This window comes from Cnephaeus nilssonii, assembly GCF_951640355.1.
Source record: "Cnephaeus nilssonii genome assembly, chromosome: 14".
Lineage (NCBI taxonomy): Eukaryota > Metazoa > Chordata > Mammalia > Chiroptera > Vespertilionidae > Cnephaeus > Cnephaeus nilssonii.
This window is the reverse complement of record NC_137085.1, coordinates 73,836,033-73,856,769: the sequence shown is the minus strand read 5'-3', so window position 1 is coordinate 73,856,769 and position 20,737 is coordinate 73,836,033. Positions and strand designations below refer to the sequence as shown.

At 37.8% G+C, this 20,737-nt stretch overlaps 1 protein-coding gene across 6 annotated transcripts in view; it reads right to left on the bottom strand.

The window, feature by feature from the left end:
* ERCC6L2 (ERCC excision repair 6 like 2) overlaps positions 1-20,737 on the bottom strand; it is a gene marked incomplete at its 3' end in the record, with an annotated part of 180,817 nt that overhangs the window by 117,765 nt on the left and 42,315 nt on the right. For 5 of the 6 annotated variants that reach the window (XR_013814485.1, XM_079790097.1, XM_079790099.1 and 2 more), the window contains one exon: positions 16,631-17,055. The exons of the other annotated variant lie outside the window; for it this stretch is intronic. Coding sequence is in view for 4 of the 5 variants with exons in the window: in XM_079790097.1 (XP_079646223.1) it covers positions 16,631-17,055 (425 nt within the window). The remainder of the gene's footprint in view (positions 1-16,630; positions 17,056-20,737) is intronic. 6 annotated transcript variants of the gene reach the window in all.

The window sequence follows — 20,737 nt, the reverse complement described above, 5'->3', positions numbered from 1 at the left end:
GGACCTGCCTAGCCGCTCCCAGAGTCCCTGGGAACATCGCCGCCCTGGGGAGGTGAGGCTGGACCCGCCTAGCCGCTCCTGGGGGTCCCTGGGAACATTGCAGGCAGGGGGTTGCTGAGACCCAGACCTGGCCTCTGGCCACAGATTCATAGTTTCACGGAGACCAAGGGAATCTGCCTCATCTGCAGAGAGACAGAGGTTCTGCAGTGGCCCCAAGACGCCGGTGAATGGTGAATATAGTCAATAGTGTTGTAATGATGGTATGATGCCAGGTGGGTACTAGAGCCCTGCCAGGGATCAAGGGGCATGGAAGGACTCCGGGCAGAGGGGCAAGGACCCTCACCCCTGAGATGGGGGGTGAGGGGCGGTGCCACCTCAGTGGAGGGGTGCTGCACTGCAGGGTACTGGACTGACTGATGTGATTCAGAGAAGCTCCCAGTGCTAACCGGCCTTTCTCAGGCAGCCTTCACACTTCAGAGGCAGTGACTCCTGCTCCTGCCTTGACCCAAAAGCAAGCCCGCGGTGCCCTGCCCCATGGCAGAGCATGCCTAGGCAGTGAGTGCGAAGCCTTCCACCTGCTCCGGAGAAGCGGGGGCAGTAAAGAATGGGGGGCAGGGGACGGGGAGAGGAAAGAATGTGGAGCATCCGCAATGAAGAGGTGCTTGAGAAAGAGGCTTGGAAGCCTGACTGGAAGGTTTGTTCTGTTTGCTGGGCGGCTGCCCCTTAGGAAGCGCAAAGAGCATGGCTCTGAGGGCTTCCTGTGTGCTGAGTCAAGTTCCACAGCCAACTGGAATTGGCCTCAGTTTCCTGGTCTGTAAAGTGGATGAAGCGTGTCCCAGTGCCTTCACTGAGCTTTGATGGCCAATTGAGATACTATATAAAGAAAATGAGGGAAGAAGTGAGAAAGAAAAGGAAGGACGAGCAACACGAAAGACTGAAAGGAACCTGTAAACCCATTGTCACTTAAATAGGGAATATAGTCAATAGTGTTGTAGTGATGGTATGATGCCAGGTGGGTACTAGAAATATCAGGAAACACTTTGTAAAGTATATGATTTTCTAACCACTATTCTGTAACTAATATAAAACCTGAAACCAATACAAAATAATATTGAATGTAAAGAAATGAAAATTGGAGTGAAATTTTTATAAATTTCAAAGTTTAAATAAAAGCTGTAAAGGAAGGAAGGGGAGAATAAAAATAGTGTTTTTCATTTTAAAGAGTTGTCTTTATATGGTGCTTTTATACTTTTCTAAGTCATTATCTCATTTTAATTTCGGGGCAACTTAAAGACAAGATAATTGTTCCCTCCACTATTTAAAGAAAGGAAATCTTGGTGTCTGTTCCTAATGATTCAATCGTCAAGCCCTTATTGTAAAGCAGGGTTATTAAAATTTTCTGTGCAGGGTCATATCTATACTAATAAAAGCCTTGGGGGTGATCAGGCCAGCAGGGGAGGGTATTTGGGAGCAATTAGGCCTGCAGAGGAGCAGTTAGGTGTCAATCAGGCCAGCAAGGGAGCAGTTAGGGGGCAATCAGGCAGGCAGGTGAGCAGTTAGGAGCCAGTGGTCCCGGATTGTGAGAGAGATGTCCAACTGCAGGTTTAGGCCCAATTCCACAGGGATCGGGCCTAAACCTGCAGTTGGACATCCCTTGAGGGGTCCCATATTGGAGAGGGTGCAGGCTGGGCTGAGGGACACCCTCCCCAGTGCACGAATTTCGTGCACCGGGCCTCTAGTTTACATATAATGGAATACCATTCAACTATAAAGAGAACAAAGTACTGATATATGCTGTAACGTGGATGAACCTTGAAAACATCAAGTGAAAGAAGCCAAAACTGTATGACTCCTTTTATATGACATATTCAAAAAAGGCAAATCCAAAGAGACAGAAGGCCAATTATGGTTGCCAGGGATGGTGGGAGGGGGGAACTAAGATGATTACTTAATGGATATGGGGTGTTCTTCTGTGGTGATGAAAGTTTTGAAACCAGAGAGAAATAGGGGTTGAACAACATTAGGAATGCATTAAATGCCACTGAATTGTACACTTTAAAATGGTTAATTAAATATGTTATGTGGTTTCACTTCAATGAAAAAATTATAGCTTGCATTTTTATGAGAACACATTTCTATATTTTTGGTATTATTAATATTATTTCAGTTCTTGAAAAAAGTAAAAATTGTATGTAAAATGTCCAGCTAGTACATATTTATGACTCATTGAATAGGAGCTATTTTTTGTTAATATCATTCCACTTAGGTTAAAAGGCTTTATTCCCTTATACAATCTTATATATCACAATAAATAAAGTAAATTTTCAGCAAGTTATCTAAAATATTATAATGATAAACAAGACCAGTTAAACTTGTACTTAGTTTTAAAATTTTCTAACAAAATTTGCATTCCTAACCCACATTATGTAAGGCAGTGTAATGCAGGAGTTATAGTAAAGACTTTGGAATTTGACCAACCAGCTTTATATTTGACCTAGGGCAATTTACATGAACTCTGTAAATTTCAACTTTTTCATCAATAAAAGAGGGACAATAATCCCTAGTTAACATGTATGTTTAATGGAAAACACCTATCGTAGAGCCTGGCATATAAGGATAATCAAATATAAGCTATAACCATAAAAACATATAATTACCCAATTCAACTTAAGAATCCTGAGTGCATTTAATAAAAATGTATTTATTACCTACTACATGTCAGATACTGTGCAAGGTGCTAAAAAAAGGTTAGATGAAAGGCTTATTTTTATCATTCAGCAGTATGAAATCCAACTGATTTGGAGGAGGTTGAGGGGGGTGGAAAGGAGATGAGTTGAAGAAGCATGGTTGTCAAAAAATAAACCAATGAACAGAAAACAAAATTACTGAAAAGTTCACCAAACAAATGATGGGAGCAAAATGGTTGATGCACTATGTAGAACCCAGATTAAAGGAGGCAGAAAGGATATTCCACAAAGAACTGAGTTTAAGCATTGGACAATTTAAATATCTTTAGTATAATCTCAATAAAAGAGCTTTGATGTATGCCTACAATTTCCAGTCTATAATGATTTTAGTTAAGTTTAAAATTATTTATGCTTTGTATTCAAAAATATGTAATCTAAATTTAAAATTTACTGAATTCCTAGATGATGTAAATATTTATAACATTTTGGGTTCTCACCACTTCTTGGAATATAATTTAATACTGAAAGAATTACAGAAAATTTATAATTAAAAATTTAGGCAACTGGGATATTGATTGGAAATAGACCTGAGGAAAATTTCCAGGGTAAGGGAGATGTTCTATATCTTGATTACAGTATAGATTCTATATATATCCTATATATATCCTATATATATTCTATATATTATATAGAATATATATATACATATATATATATAGTTTTGACATATATATATATCATTGAACTGTAAACTTAAGATCAGTGCATTTTAGTGTTTGTATTCTACTATAATTAATGACACACACACATACACACACACACACACACACACACACACACACACACACACACTCTATGCGCACACATCTATAATAACAAAAGCATAATATGCTAATTAGCCTTTCCGGACGTCCAAAGCCAGGTCTGCAAGGGAAGCCCGGGTCCCGGGTGCCAGAGGGAAACCGGTGCCGGCAGCTGGGGAAAGGAAGGCCTACCCTTGCACAAATTTCGTGCATCGGGCCTCTAGTTGATTCATATATTCTTTTGAATTATAGGCAACTGGTCCTCAAAGGCAACTGAAAAGATACCTATTAGAAGCAAGATGACAATTGATGTGAGGTAATATAAAACGTAATCTTTTGCTTTGCTCTTAACTCATCTATGGATTGTTTCATTATATGAAAACTATATTCCTAATTTTAATTCATAATTCATTCTATTCATTTAAGATGATATACAATCTTAATTCTAATTTAATTTTTCAAATTCCATGAAACAAAGATAAGTAAAATGTCTATTTTATTTAAGAGTTTTATCTTTATAAGAAGTACCATAGAAGGTCACTAAATTTATAAGCTCTAATTATGGATTAGCTTTACTTAATTCACTAAATACACTAATAATTTAAAAGAAAAATCTTTGCATCTCATTTAAATGATCTACACTACTTCTTAAGATTATGCATCTACCCACCCTCCAAAAAAGTAGGTTAAATTAAAAATAAACAACTTTAATTGAGAATACACACTAACTGAAATACTTCTAAATTTATGTTTAAAGATGAAAAGAACAAAAATAAGCATTTAAATCAGATACCTATGCAATAGTACAAGTCCTGCATTTTAGAAATAAAATATCACTCTGAGAAAGCTTTCTGTTTTTACAGGCATTCCTTTCTAAATGTCAGGCAAACATTTTTATAGGCCATTTTCCTCACATACAGACAGCGCATGATATACAGAGTAAATCAGAGGCCAAAAAAGAAAAGCGATTTATCTTTAAAACATGAGGACATTTTTGTTTCTTCTTTAAAGGATTTGTGGCTCTGCAGGTTAATTAGTCCCTCACAATGGATATTAAGGCATCTTATCCATGAAACACAGCCAATATTACTTTTTCTGCATTACTATATTCTTAAATGAACAACATAACTTGTGATCCTAAGAACTTTTAAATTTTTAGCATAGTTCTTGAATCTAATATTATATTATTCAAAAGATGGTGTTGACAATAGCCTAAGAAAGCTTTAATTATCAGCAACCCCACCATTTCTCTCAGGATTGAGGTTTACAATACATATCTTTTTTAAACAATAGCTTTCAGAGGTAACATCTTTGATTATGTAATATCTAATAATATAAAAGCAAAGATTCAAAGAAAATCTTTATAGTTTACAAATTTCTCCTCTGCTGCTCAAAAAGACTAACACCATCTTCTTCACATAGTAGATAGGGAAACAAACATGTGAAGCACATATTGTACATATTTAATAGTTTGTAAGCCTGTGCCTATGAAAGTTAATTACCAAATTAAGATTAAAAAATAATTTTGATTCAATGAGTGAGATTTTCTTTTATGATAAACCTTTCAAATACTGTACTAGGGCTATGCCCTTCAATGAAAAAGTGAGAAAACACACAAACCTTTAATGTCCTAATTGATATCACTCAAATTAGTTCTAAATTTTGGTGGGTTTTCAAAAGCAAACCCAACACAAAGCAAACGCAATATAAAGAAAGAAAATACCAATTTCTCTGTAAAGCCTTCCCTGACACCCACAGGCAGGCCTGCTCTTCCTCCCATCCACTTGCCAGACGGGCTGATGACCCTTTGGCTTCATTTCTTTTTATCACCATTCGTGAACTCTGTAAGTATAGTGATTGTGCCCATTTATATTAGGTTCTTCAGAACCTAAACCACATTAGGTGCTTAATAAATGTCAACTCATTAAATGACTGCAGTTCATTAAAAGCTAAATAAAAGACTGCAAGATAAAGGCAGCAAGGGTAGAGAGAGGGAATAAAAAAGAATACTGAATGGAAATGAAAATAGTTACTTCCTGTATATGAGCTTAGGGAAGTCATTCAGTACTCCTGTTGTCTCAGTTTCTTCATTTATTAAACAAAAAAGCTGAACAAGATTATCTCTAATATCTATTTTAAAAAATTTTAAGTAAAATGGTCATCATTCTATGTATAAATATTCTCATAGACAAAACACTTTCTTAACCAAACTTCACTGAACCAAATCACCAAATTAACCAAAGTTTTCTACCACTCCGAAAAACAACAGTCTGAGCCAAGGTTGTCAAACTTCAGTGGGCCTTAAATAATCTGTTGAAATACAGATTGCTGAGTCCCACCTCTGGAGTTTCTGATTCGGCATGTCTGGGTTAAGATCCATGAAGTTACAATGCTAACAAGTTCCCAGGTGATGCTGATGCTTTTGGTCCAGAGATATCACTTTTGAGAAAGCACTGCTATATAGTAAGTGCTCATTTTATCCCCCTTCCTATCAGTTGAGCTATTTGATTAGCAAAGATCAGTTTCCCAAACCTATATAGTCCAGCTGAAATTGTTTATTATAGTTAAATAGCTAATTAAATATTATGTAAATGTATAGTTGGGTGTCATTTTCAAATTACCTATTGAATTTGATGTGAGAATCCTGTAAAATATTAGGAAAATTTCATCTCTTCTCAATGTAATTTTTTAGTCCAATTAAAAACTAAAAGTAAAAGCAGTAGATGGTAAATCATTGGTGTTGACCATATCATGGGCACAAATGAACATGAAGAAACTTTTGGGGTAATAGATATGTTCATTATCTTGAGTGTGGAAATGTAGTGATCATTTCCTGGGTATATATATATAAAATTTATCAAATTATATTCTGTAAAAATATCACTCAAATTAGTTCTAAATTTTGGTGGGTTTTCAAAAGCAAACCCAAGACAAAGCAAACCCAATATAAAGAACAAAATACCAATTTCTCTGTAAAGCCTTCCCTGACACCCACAGGCAGGCCTGCTCTTCCTTCCATCCACTTTAGTTTATTGTATGTCAATTACACCTCAATAAAGTATATAAACAACACACAAGCAAACACATACATACAGACCTAACCAAACTGCTAAAATTAATAAGACAGACAAAACCAAATTTTATGAGGACATGAAACAACCATAATTCTCATATATTTTTGGTAGGAATGCAAAATGGTCTGAACACTCTGATAAAAGATTTGGCAATTTCTTATAAAACTAAACATACATCAGCTCTATGACCAAGTAATTCCATTCCTTATTACTTACCCAAAAGAAATGAAAACACAAGAGATTGTTCAAGAAAGTTGTAAATAGTTTTATTCATACTAGCTAAACTGGAAACAGTCCAACAGCAGGAGGATGGATAAACAAAATGAAGCATCTATTTCTATACACTGGAGTACTGAAAAGGCAAAACTAATCTCTGACATAAGCATAACAATGATTGCCTCTTGGGGCTAGTGACAGGACTAGAAATGAAGACATTTTCTGAGGTGATGATAATATTCTATATCTTGAGAGGGTTTATTTTACTTATACAGAGATGTACATTTGTCAAAATTCATTGAATGGTGAATATACTTAAGATTTGTGCAATTCATTATAAATTTTATTTCAAAATTAATAAAATAATTATAAATAAATATAGAACTCTAATGGCATGCGTGCTCAAGTATTTGGGGATAGAACATACTAATATCTGCTACTTTAAAATGCATCCAAAGATGGCTTGATGGATGGACAGATATGTGATAAAGGCATATGTGAAGAAACAGAAAATTAACAGAATCTAAGTGGTAAGTTTTCATTGTACAATTCTTCCCATTCTTCTTTATGTTTGAAAAGTTCCATAATAAGATTTTGGGGGGGAAATCAGCTTGTAAGATAGTAGTGATTCCACTTTTTGCATATTTATATATGTCTGTGTGTTCATGGACATGCATATATGAATTATATGTTATGCATATATTTAGGTATGTTGTACCATGCTCACTGTCAATCAGATCCTTCCAATTCACTTAAAAAAACACACACAAGTTCCTCCTATTCCTTAATGATGCAAAACAAACAAAAAAGAAAATCCCTCAAAATCCCATCCTCTTCAGCTACCAGTAGGTCCCTTTTGTTTCCTTTCAAAACCATATTTCTTAAAGAGGTCAGGCTACTCGCTGTGTCCATGTCTTCACCTACTTCTTCCTGGCTTGTAACTCCAAAATTCTAGCAAAATGGCTTTTGCTCAAGATAACAATGATTTCCATGTCACTAGATCAAAGAAACATTTTTTAATCCTCATCCCTTGAAGAATGAAAAATATTAAATTTGCCTACTTTTAAATCTGAAATGAGGGAGGCAAATTTTATTTGGTATATAAAGCAAGCTTTTTTTGGAAGAAGAACTCAATTTCATATTATGGCCAAGTTAGAATGTAAGAAGGGGGAAACTTAAGGGATGATAAGAGAAAAAGGAAAAAAATAAAGAAGATAATACTATAGTTCAAACAGTAAATGTCAATGGTCTATTTTCATGGACCTAATTCTACTGCATTTTTAAATACTAGTGACCTCATTAACATCACATTTCTTCAACTGGCTTGCGAAGAAAAGTGAACAACAGTTAATGAGGTCACTAGTTCACTAGTATATAGTCATTACATCTCTAGACTCTATCTTATATGGGTCTCCCAAACTTCCTACTTCCTATTTATGTAGAAACTAGAGGCCTGGTGCATGAAATTCATGCACGGGGATGGGGGGGTCCCCTCAGACCAGCCTGCACCCTCTCCAATCCAGGACCCCTTGGGGGATGTCCTACTGCCAGGTTAGGCCTGATCGGACATCCCTCTCACAATCCTGGACCACTAGCTCATAATTGCTCACGTGCCTGCCTGCCTGGTTGCCCCTAACTGCCCCCCCCCCCCCCCCCCGCCGGCCTGATCACTCCTCACTGCCTCTGTGTGCCGGCCTGATCGCCCCTAACTGCCCCCCGCTGCTGGCCAGGTCACCCCCAACTGCCCCCTCCCTACCAACCTGGTCGCCCCATGCAGCCTGCTGTTTAGTCATTTGGTCGTTCCTCACTAACTCCCCTGCAGGTCTGGTTGCCCCACGCAGCCTGCTTGTTCAGTAGTTTGGTCATCCCTCACTAACCCCCCTGCCAGCCTGGTTGCCCCTAACTGCCCCCCCCCCCCCGCTGCCAGCCAGGTCACCCCCAACTGCCCCCTCCCTGCCAGCCTGGTTGCCCCACGCAGCCTGCTTGTTCAGTCGTTTGGTCGTCGTTCACCAATCCCCCTGCTGGCCTGGTCGTAGGCAACCATCTTGTCAGGGCGTGAGGGTCAATTTGCATATTACCTCTTTATTATATAGGGTTATTCTCTGAATTACAAGAACCAGAGAACTAGGTCCCCAAGGATCGGACAATCCAGCTAAAAATCAAAATTAGTACAGAAATTACTTCCTAATCTTCAGGAAATGAGCTCTCAAAGACTTTCATAGCATATAATACAACTCAGAGCCTTCCAATGATTTCAGTGTGTCAGGTAACATAAAATTATACAGTGAAATCACTTTAAAAATTATTCTATGAAATATAAAATACAGGGAATTTCTTTGTAACATGGGCTTCACAGATGAAAACTAAACTTGAGCCTAAAACTTGCAGAAGAATTTGAACTGTACTTAGTTTTAAGGTAGGGTTCCCAAACTGCAGGTCACTTTTTGTAGCACCCTCACCTTTCTGACTTTGAAGATGAACAAGCATTGGCTAGTCAAAGAAGTGTGGGAAAGAACATTCTAGTGTGGGCAAAAGCAGTAAAAGTGTATGTAAAGAGTTACAAAAGGGCTATATGGTTTATTTTCCTCTAGTATCTATCTATATATCTTAGTCACAGACAGTAGTTTCCGAAAGGCATTCTTTATTCTTGCCACCTGTTCTGAGAAAGCAAATTCATTTATTCTAGGAAGTGGGTGCTCCCTACTCCAAGGGAGGACTGCAGCATTGTGAGAGACAGAGACAGATGACCCTGCTAAACTGTACCTGAGTTTGTGACCTACAAAAACTACAATATGATGAACGTGCATCATTTTTAAGCTACCAAATTTTGGTGTAATTTGTTATGCAACAATAGATAACTAATGTAGATCTTCTCAGCAGAAAAGCATATATAGTACATGTAAATCCCAGCACACACACTAGGGAAATAGGACATCTCTCTGAAGTCCACCAATAGAACTCCTAGTGGCCCAGGGGTCCTAGCCTAGGAAACTTCTGATGCAATAGGCACAAAAGGCCTGTAAGAATAAATTTAGGTGGAAACCGCGCCATCTTGAAGGAGAAAGTGGATCTTATCAGAAGCTTGAAAAGTTGCAACTGCGGAGACCACCGAACAGCTGCAAGCCCCAGACCACCAGTCGCCAACTGGCACAAATACGCGGTTTCAGAAAAGGTCTACACTCCACCATGAAAAGGTCAGATTTCGCCTGGGATAAGGTGAGGTCTCTAGTCCCTGCGGGAGAGAGAAACGCGCACACTGTGGGAGCTGGAGGACCGGGGAAGGTCTGTGCCTAGAAAAGTCCGTGGCTGTTGGGGTTGGCGTGATCCGTGAATGTGAAAAGGGGTCCTCAGAGCTGCTAACAGAAGGGATCTCTAAAAAGCAACCCATTTTGTTCTGACGCAAAAGAAAAGCCCAGGATCTTAAAAGTGTGCCTGCTGCTTAGACCCAAAAGGGAAAGGGGGATACGCAGACTTGCCTGCAGCCCCGTTGTTTGCACACTTGGGCTTTTTCCTCTTCAAATCCAAGCCCAACAGATAGGATCACCCAGTTGGGGACACCCTGGGAGACTGCAGGGGAAAGTTGTTTTTCTGGAACCTGGGGATCGGAGCGGGAAGTGACTTTCAGAGAGCCGGCTCTGAGGCAGCCCACTTCCACAAACTGGTATTGAGTGCTACAGGGAAAGAAGGCTAGAGAGGCCCGGAAGTCAATCCAGAAACACTGCCACCCAAGGGGCTGAATCACAAATTGACTCTTGTGTAATCAAACATAAAGGAATACGAGAAATTAAGACACCGCCTGCTTAAAAATCAGGACTGGCTTACAACACTGAGGAGGAGTGGAACGCAGGGATCTGCAACACTGTCCTGACTGGGAAACAGGCGTGCCAAACAGAACAATAGAGGAAGTGAATGACCTTCACTACTGCACATTTTATTTTTTTAAATTTTTTTATTGTTTTTTATTCTTATTTTCTTCATCTTTTACTTAAGAAACTAATTTTTTTCTTTTTTGCTCACTTGATTTTACATTTTTAATTATTACATTTTTATTTTCAATCAGTATTATTACTTCTACTATTTTACCTTTTTTTTTTTAAGTGTCATTTTATTTTCACTTTATTATACTTTGGGATTAGTGTTCTAATTTCTATTATCATCTTTCCTTCTGCATCGTTTTACTCTATCTTAACTCTACCTTTATGCCATCACTCTCTTCCTAACTTTTCCCCTTTTGGTGTCCTGTTTCTCTTACCCTTTTATTGCTTTAGATTTTCCCTATTCTTTCTGTTTACCCCCTGTTAAAATTTCACCCTACTTATATATCTAATTTCCAATTCCCTGCTCCAAGTCCATACACACCTATCTCTTCTCTGTCTTAACTATCCAAAAATTGTTTTTCTCTCTGTTCTTATGCTGTTGTTTGCTTGAACGTTGACTATATCGATTCTTTATGCGTTTTTGTGAGATTGTTTTGCTTATTTTTTTTTCTTTGCTTTGTTTTTGATTGTTTTTTGCTTCTGTTTTCCCTCGCCTCGCTTGATATTAGTTGCTGTTTGTAGTTTGTATTAATCTCAGGTACTTGTTGCTGGCATTTGCTGGGATTAGTGGCTGTTCTATTGGAGTTTTCTCCCCATATATATAGTTTGATCCCCTTTTCTTTCTTAGTCTCTTTCTTTTTTCTCTTACTTTTTTTTTTCTTTTTCCCAATTTCATTCTGACACTCCTTTTCTTTTTTTTCTCTTCTCTTCTTTCTCTACTATTCCCTAATTTACCTTTCTCTGGTGGTCACCTTTATTGGAGGTTATCAATAGCGTGAATACATTTCTGTTCAGTGCCCTGTGTTTTGTAACTGGTTGTGTTGTATTTTGTGCCTTTAAATAAACGCAGGAGAGAGAAAACTACATAACCAGACATTCAGAGAAGAGAGACAATGGGGAGACAAAGAAACAGCCCACATATGAAAGAAAAGCAGGCATCACCAGAAAAGGAAGTAAACGAAATAGAGGCTAACAACATGTCAGAGAAAGAATTCAGAGAAATGGTCATATGGTGACTAAAAAGAATGGAAGACAAATTTGACAATATGAGTAAGAACCAAGAGGAAATGAAGAAGAACCAAGAAGAAATGAAAAATGACATTGCTGCTGTAAAGAACTCAATAGAAAGCATCAAGAGTAGACTAGAAGAAGCAGAGGACCGCATCAGTGAGCTAGAAGACAAGGTGGGGGAAAATACCCAATTAGAGCAGCTCCTGAAAAAAAAATTAAAAAGCAGGAGGAGAGCCTAAGTGAACTGTGGGAAAACACGAAACAAAACAATATCCACAAAATAGGGGTTCCAGAAGGAGAGGAAACTGAGCAAGGAATAGAAAACCTGTTTGAAGAAATAATGACAGAAAACTTCCCCAATACAGGGAAGAAAAAACCCACACAAATCCAAGAAGCTCACGGAGTCCCAAGCAAAATGAACCCCAAAAGACTGACGCCAAGGCACATTATAATTAAATTGGCAAATACCAACAACAAAGTAAGAATCTTAAAAGTGGCCAGAAAGAGACAAAAAGTTACATACAAAGGAACCCCCATCAGACTAGCAACTGATTTCTCAACAGAAATTCATCAAGCCAAAAGGGAATGGAATGAAATATACAAAGTCATGCAAAGGAAGGGTCTGAATCCAAGAATACTGTACCCAGCAAGGCTATCAATCAAAATTGAAGATGAAATCAGGAGCTTCACAGACAAAAAAGGACTAAGGGAATTTATCACCACTAAATCAGCAATGCAAGAAATGTTAAAGGGTCTGCTGTAAAAAAGAATACAGAAAGCGAAGAAGGAACAGAAGGGTAAAGAATAAGAATGGTGACAAATAAGTACCTATCAATAATAACTTTAAATGTAAATGGATTAAACGCTCCAATCAAAAGACAGAGGGTAATGGATTGGATAAGAAAACAAGACCCATATATCTGCTGTCTACAAGAAACCCACCTCAGAACAAAAGATGCACACAGACTGAGGGTGAAGGGATGGAAAAAGGTTTTCCAGGTGAATGGAAATGAAAAAAAAGCTGGGGTAGCAATACTTATATCTGACAAATTAGATCTCAAAGTGAAGGACATAACAAGAGATAAGGAAGGCCACTTCATAATACTAAAGGGAGCAATCCAACAAGAAGAAATAACTCTGGTAATCATATATGCACCCAATACAGGAGCACCCAAATACATAAAAAAACTCCTGGAGGATATCAAAGGAGAGATTTATAGCAATACACTCATAGTAGGAGACTTTAATACCCCACTATCACCATTGGACAAATCCTCTAAACAAAAAATCAGCAAAGAAACATCAATCCTAAATGACTCATTACACCAGATGGAATTAATTGACATCTTCAGAACATTTCACCCCAAAGCCACAGGATATACATTCTTCTCAAGTGCACATGGGACATTTTCAAAGATAGACCACATGCTGGGACATAGGCAAAGTCTCCTCAAATTCAAGAAGATAGAAATCATACTGAGTATCTTCTCAGATCACAGTGGCATAAAACTGGAAATCAACTACAATAAAAACAATCCAAAAAAATCTAACACATGGAGACTAAACAGCATGCTATTAAACAATGACTGGGTTACCAGAGAGATCAAGGAAGAAATAAAAAACATCATGGCAACAAATGACAATGAAAACACAACAATTCAAAATCACTATGGAACACAGCGAAAGCAGTCTTGAGAGGGAAGTTCATAGCTCTACAAGCCTACTGCAAAAAAACAAGAAACAATGGTAATAAATTACCTAACCCTACAACTCAAAGAATTAAAAAGAGAGTAACAAGAAAGGCCCAGTGTAAGCAGAAGGAAGGAAATAAGAAAGATCAGAGTGGAGATAAATGACATAGAGACCAAAGAAACAATACAAAAGATCAACAAAACCAAGAGCTGGTTCTTTGAAAGGATAAACAAGATTGATGAACCTCTAGCCAGGCTCACCAAGAAGCAAAGAGAGAGGACCCAAATAAACAAAATCAGAAATGAAAGAGGTGAAATAACAACAGACCCCACAGAAATACAAAGGATTGTTACAAAATACTACGAACAACTTTATTCCGACAAACTGGACAACCTGGAGGAAATGGACATATTCCTAGAAAAAAATAACCTTCTAAAGCTCAATCAGGAAGAATCTAAACAGATCAATAGGCCAATAACTATGGAAGAACTTGAAGCAGTCATCAAAAAACTTCCGGCAAACAAAAGCCCGGGGCCAGACGGCTTCACAGGGGAGTTTTACCAAACATTCAAGGAAGAAGTAAAACCTATCCTCCTCAGACTATTCCAAAAAATTCAACAGGAAGGAACACTTCCAAGCTCCTTCTATGAAGCCAGCATCACCCTAATACCAAAACCAGATAAAGACAACACAATGAAAGAGAATTACAGGCCAATATCCCTCATGAACATAGATGCCAAAATCCTCAACAAAATTCTAGCAAATCGGCTCCAGCAGTACATCAGAAAGATCATACACCATGACCAAGTAGGATTTATCCCAGGAATGCAAGGATGGTATAATATCCGTAAATCAATAAATGTGATTCATCACATAAAACAAATTGAGAGATAAAAATCACATAGTCATATCAATTGATGCAGAAAAAGCATTTGACATAATCCAACACCCTTTCTTGATAAAAACTCTCAACAAGGTGGGAATAGAAGGATCATACCTCAACATAATAAAAGCTATATATGATAAACCCACAGCTAACATCAGACTCAATGGGCAAAAACTAAAACCATTTCCCCTAAGAACAGGAACAAGACAGGGATGCCCACTTTCACCACTCCTGTTTGACATAGTACTGGAAGTATTAGCCATTGCAATCAGTCAAGAAGAAGAAATAAAAGGCATCCAAATTAGAAAAGAAGTAAAGCTGTCCTTATTTGCAGATGACATGATATTGTACATAAAAAACCTGAAAGACTCCATCAAAAAACTAACAGACTTAATAAATGAATTCGGCAATGTAGCAGGATACAAAATTAACGCAAAGAAATCTATGGCATTTCTATACACCAATAGTGAACTTACAGAAAGAGAAACTAAAAAAGCAATCCCATTTACCATTGCACCAAAAAAATTAAGATACCTAGGAATAAACTTAACCAAGGAGGTAAAAGACCTATACGTGGAAAACTACAGGATACTGAAAAAAGAGATAAAGGAAGACGTAAACAGATGGAAGAACATGCCATGTTCATGGACTGGTAGAATCAACATCATTAAAATGTCCATACTACCCAAAGCAATCTACAGATTCAATGCACTCCCCATTAAAATACCAACTGCATATTTCACAGACCTAGAAAGAACTCTCCAAAAATTTATCTGGAATAAAAAAAGACCCCAAATAGCCACAGCAATCCGGAGAAAGAAGAATAAAGTAGGAGGGATCTCAATACCAGATTTCAAGCTGTATTACAAAGCCACTGTTCTCAAAACAGCCTGGTACTGGCACAAGTACAGACATATAGACCAATGGAATAGAATAGAGCAGGTGTCCTCAAACTACAGCCCACGGGCCACATGCGGGTGTTTTTGCCGTTTTGTTTTTTTACTTCAAAATAAGATATGTGCAGTGTGCATAGGAATTTGTTCATAATTTTAAACTATAGTCCAGCCCTCCAACAGTCTGAGGGACAGTGAACTGGCCCCCCGTTTAAAAAGTTTGAGGACCCCTGGAATAGAGAATCCAGATATCGACCCAAACCACTATGCTAAATTAATATTTGACAAAGGAGGCATGAACATACAATGGAGCCAAGACAGTCTCTTCAATAAATGGTGTTGGGAAAATTGGACAGATACATGCAAAAAAATGAAACTAGATCACCAACTTACACCATACACAAAAATAAACTCAAAATGGATACAAGACTTAAACATAAGACGGGAAACCATAAAAATACTAGAGGAATCCACAGGCAGCAAAATCTCAGACGTATGCTGAAAGAACTTCTTCACTGACACTGCTCCTAGGGCAATGGAAGCTAAAGCGAAAATAAACAAAAGGGACTACATCAAAATAAAAAGCTTTTTCACAGCAAAAGAAACCATCAACAAAACAACAAGAAAGCCCACTGTATGGGAGAACATATTTGCAAATGTTATCACTGATAAAGGTTTAATCTCCAACATCTACAGGCAACTTAGACAATTTAATAAAAGGAAGATAAATGATCCAATAAAAAAAAATGGGCAACGGACCTGAATAGAATCTTTTCGAAAGAAGACAGAAGGCCAAGAGACACATGAAAACATGCTCAAAGTCACTAATTATCCGAGAGATGCAAATCAAAATGACAATGCGGTACCATCTCACACCTGTCAGAATGGCTATTATCAACAAATCAACAAATGACAAGTGGCTCAGGTAACCAGGGCCGGCCAAGGCTCGTGCTGCTGGCAGTGGCAGCAGCAGAGGTGTGATGGCGGCATCGCCTTCCCCTGATTGCCGGGTCGCCTCCCGCCCCTGAGGGCTCCCAGACTGTGAGGGGGGCAGGCCGGGCTGAGGGATCCCCCCTCCAGTGCATGAATTTTCATGAACTGGGCCTCTAGTATATTTCATAAATACTAAGTAAGTAATTTCTGAGCATAAAATAATGATTAAGGCACTGTCCTTAATTTTAAGGACTGTACTGTCAGGTGGGTGACACATACACACACTAGCTATCATAAGAACTGAGAGTAAAAACAAGAGATTTCCATATGGTACCTACTCATGTTTATAATAAAATGACTTTATGGAATATTAATTATAAAGTAATTAAAGTAATTACCTGTACTGTTTTTCCAAGTCCCATATCATCACCAAGAATACACCCTCTTCCTTGGATGAAGTGTCCATAAAGAAACTGGGCTCCTTCCCTTTGATAGTCTCTCAAATACCTATTAATAGTGTAAGGAATAGAATCTCCATCTTCAGATAACTGGAAAGCAACAGCAGACGATGGAAATTTTCGATCTGGGAAATAAGGTTTTTCTAAATCTTCATCATCAAATATGAAATTCCTGGAGCAATCTTTAACAGATTTTACTTCTTGAAGTCTTTTAAGAGGTACTTTCCTTTCTTGAAAATCTGAATATAAGATGATTGCAAATGACTTCCCATTTTCATCCACTATGATAGATTTTATACTTGCTTCACAAAGTTTTTCATTATCTGGAGAAGGGACAAGACATCTTTCTCCTGGGTGCCATATGTCTGTAATAATAAAGAAGAAAATAAAAGTTTCTAAATCTAGCTTATAAAGTACCACCTCCTTTATCCACTGTTATGAGAAAAAAATACATCACATAAATACTCTTTCCAAATAACTGAAACAAGATAAATTATACATATAACATGTGTAAATATTTTTCTTAAATATATCATCAGACATCCTATACAAAGGAGAATAAAGGGTACATAATCTATTTTCAGATGTTCTCACCCTGGTTGCATCATAATCTTCCCATACATGCTTGGACATTACCTCTGCTGATTCTGATTCCGTGGATATAGGGCATGGGCATCGGTTTTATTACTTTGTTTGATGGTTATTGTTGAATTCAAAAGTTGATTCTGTTCCACAGCGAGGGCTGAGAACCACTGATTTAAATATCCATGATGACTCATTAACATCATACATATTATTCATGATATGGTAGAGTAATAGAGAATAGGAGTTAGTATGGAGTAAGCTAAAATCCTCTGGACAGCAATGCTTTTGTAATTCTATCTTCTTTTTCATAGTTACTCCATTTTCTTTCTCTGGAGACAGCTGTTTCTTCTCACTGTCAATACTGCTGCTTCTAAACTGTTGTTTTATATGTATGTATACAACTAACCAAGAGAATCCCCAATTCAGTGATGTGTACCAGCTTTGTCAAGGTTTTTTCCCTTCTAGGTTTTGAAGAGTTAAGATTATTAAAAGACAGATAAATTCTAAGATCTCTTTTTGCTCAGATTCTATTATTTTTTGAAGAGTCTGATCTGTATATACATAAATTTATTCTGTACTCAACTTTTTCTAGTACAGCTGTTCTATTTTCTATTCAGAAACTATAGCATTATGATTGGGAAGGGGAGTCTCTATAGAGTATACTATTGGTACAATTAAAAAGTACCAAATAGAGGAAATTAAGTAAAAACAATTTTACAAATGAAATTTCTTATAGCAAGAACCCCAGAGGAATTATTTGGCTACAATGGTAAGAACAGTAGGAATTACTTTTCTCACACATTTCTCAGTGAGATTGGATAACGGCTGCTAGTTTTCTAGGTCTTCTTAATGATTCCAAGTTAGGTTTTGATAAAATTTATGATTATAATATGACTAGTATGTCTATATTCTCTCAAGAATAGCTCATTATACTAGTTCTCATCAGTTGTTCTTTAAAAGTAAAACCATTATTCCCAGTAACTCTGGTGAGACTATTTTGCATAACAATCAGAAGTACACAGAGAAAAATTTGTTCTCCCACTCTAATATCTGGATCCAAAGTATTTGAGAACTGCTAACGCTATTCTAAAAGACGAAGTTTAAATGTGAATCTAAAACTTTGATCTACTGTACAGGGACTAACACATAGATCAATAGGCCCTATTTTCAAAATGGTAACTCTTTGGACCTTAAAACATAAATTAACCCTTATAGCAATTCTTAATACATTATTAGTTTCACATGATTTGTTTGTCTACTCAGCAAATGCCTTCTAATTTTTAAAGACCTAAAACTTATTCTTTTTATTATTCAACACCTATGACTTGACACCAATTATTAACTAGATACTAATCCAAACAAGGGGTACAACATTTTAAAAACCAGTGTAAAAAATTATGATGATTTGGCACACCCGCCCTGGAGCGCGCCTGTGCCTTTCCCTGCCCCCTCCCCCAGACATGCATCTCCCAATCTCCAAACAACCAGGGCAGCAATGGGCAGGGGCAGTCCATCCCAGGCTAAACCGGACCCTGTCCCCAAGGCCCCCTTTTCTGACATCTTAGTGAACCAGAGCAGACCAGCCTAGGCTCATTTCCCCACCTAGTCCCTCTCCTGTTTTCACAGGCCCTTCCTTGTTCCACTGTCTCAGCTTTAATAATCATCCTTTAAAATTAAGAAAAAATTATAGTGATTAAACCTTGCTAAGAACCAGACTTTCTAAATCTCATTAAATGGCATCATCGTGTAACCAACTTTTCAAGGTATAAAACCTTTAGTCTGCCCTTATTCCTCTTTTTATACTACTCCCTACATCCAATCCATCAGAATGTCTTGCAGTTTCTACCTAAAAAATGTATTACTTTTCTCCATGACACAACTGTTGCCAAACTATTCTGTAGAGTCTGATTTTAGCTACCTGTTATTTTAGATCTTGCAGGCCTTGCCCTGGTAATGTCAAAGCAGCCAGACAACACATTAAATATTTGGCTATGGCTGTTCAGTAAGACTTTATCCACAAAAACAAGGGTGCCAGATTTGGTCCACAACCACAGTTTGCTGACTTCCGCCCTACAATATGCCAGCTTTGGCTTTCTCCTCAATTACTGCTATAGGCTCCCAACCACTCTCTCTGCAGCCACTATTTCCCCTACAATCCATTTTCCATATAGCAGCAATATTGACTATTTAAAAATACAAATCATTAGCAAATCTTTCACTTAAAATCTTTCAATAACCATCCGTGGCACATAGCCCCTGTATGACCTGCCTTTACTTACTTCTCCAACTTACCCTTGATTCAAACATGCTAAGCATGTCTTCTCTCAGCTGTTTTTATGTCATCTCCTCAGAGATTTTGTCTCTGACCACCTTATTAAAAGTAGGGTACTCCATTACTCTCTAGCTCATTATTTTATTGCCTCCACCATACTTATCACAATGTTTCTCACGTTTACTTGTTTTTATCTGACTTTCCCACTAAAAAATAACTTCCTCTCAAAGAAAATGTCTATATTTTATCCCTAGGACCAACACATAGTAGGCATTCAAAAAACATGTGCTGCATTTACTAACGTAAACACATCCTTGATCTCGCAGATCCTTGATATTTACTGAGGGAGACAGCTACTAAAAGTTTACAAACATGAAGTTGCAGTAGGTACTCTGGAAGAAGAGGACAGTATGCTACGTATAAGAAAAGTATTGAGGAAACAAGTAACAGGGGAGAAGGTCTAAGAAGAGTTTGTCAGTCAGAGGATACAGCATGGGAAGAAGCCTTACGGGCCTCACACAAAAAATTATGGAATTCCATTTGGTTCCCGAGTTTGGCTAATTTCTAAAACTGAATAGTGAAGTTTGAGCTAGGGCTGGGATCATTCAGGATTCAAACTCCAGAATAAATCGCTTACATTGGGAGGATTTCATGTTGGATTGAATGGGGGGGGGGGGGGGGGGTTAGTGCAAGGCTCCTTATGATCTGGTCGGTTTTCCTCTTTAACTTCATTTCCTACCAGCTCTCCCTCTTGCATTCCAAACTGGCCTCCTTGCTATTCCTCACCATGGCAAGCATGCTCCCACCTCAGGGCCCTTGAGCTTTCTGTTTCTTCCACCAACACTCTCCCTAAATACCAGAGTGACTGATGCTTACTTTCACTTCATTCAGGTCTCTGCTTTAAATGGCATCTCCTCAGAGGTGTCTTCTCTGCCCACTCAATCTAAACTAGAAGTCCCTGCCATTCTCTCTTCCTTTACCCTGTTTTATTCCAATTTCAGAGAAAAATATTACCTATCTGTTATTGTTTATCTCCTCAACCTAAACATAAGTTCCCTAGAGCAGGGCTTAATTTGTGTTCACCGCTACATCCTGGGCACCTAGAACAATATCTGAAGTGCAAATACTTGTAGAATTAACAACTATTTACATATAGCTAACATCTGAAGGCTTTATGTGCCAGCATGTGC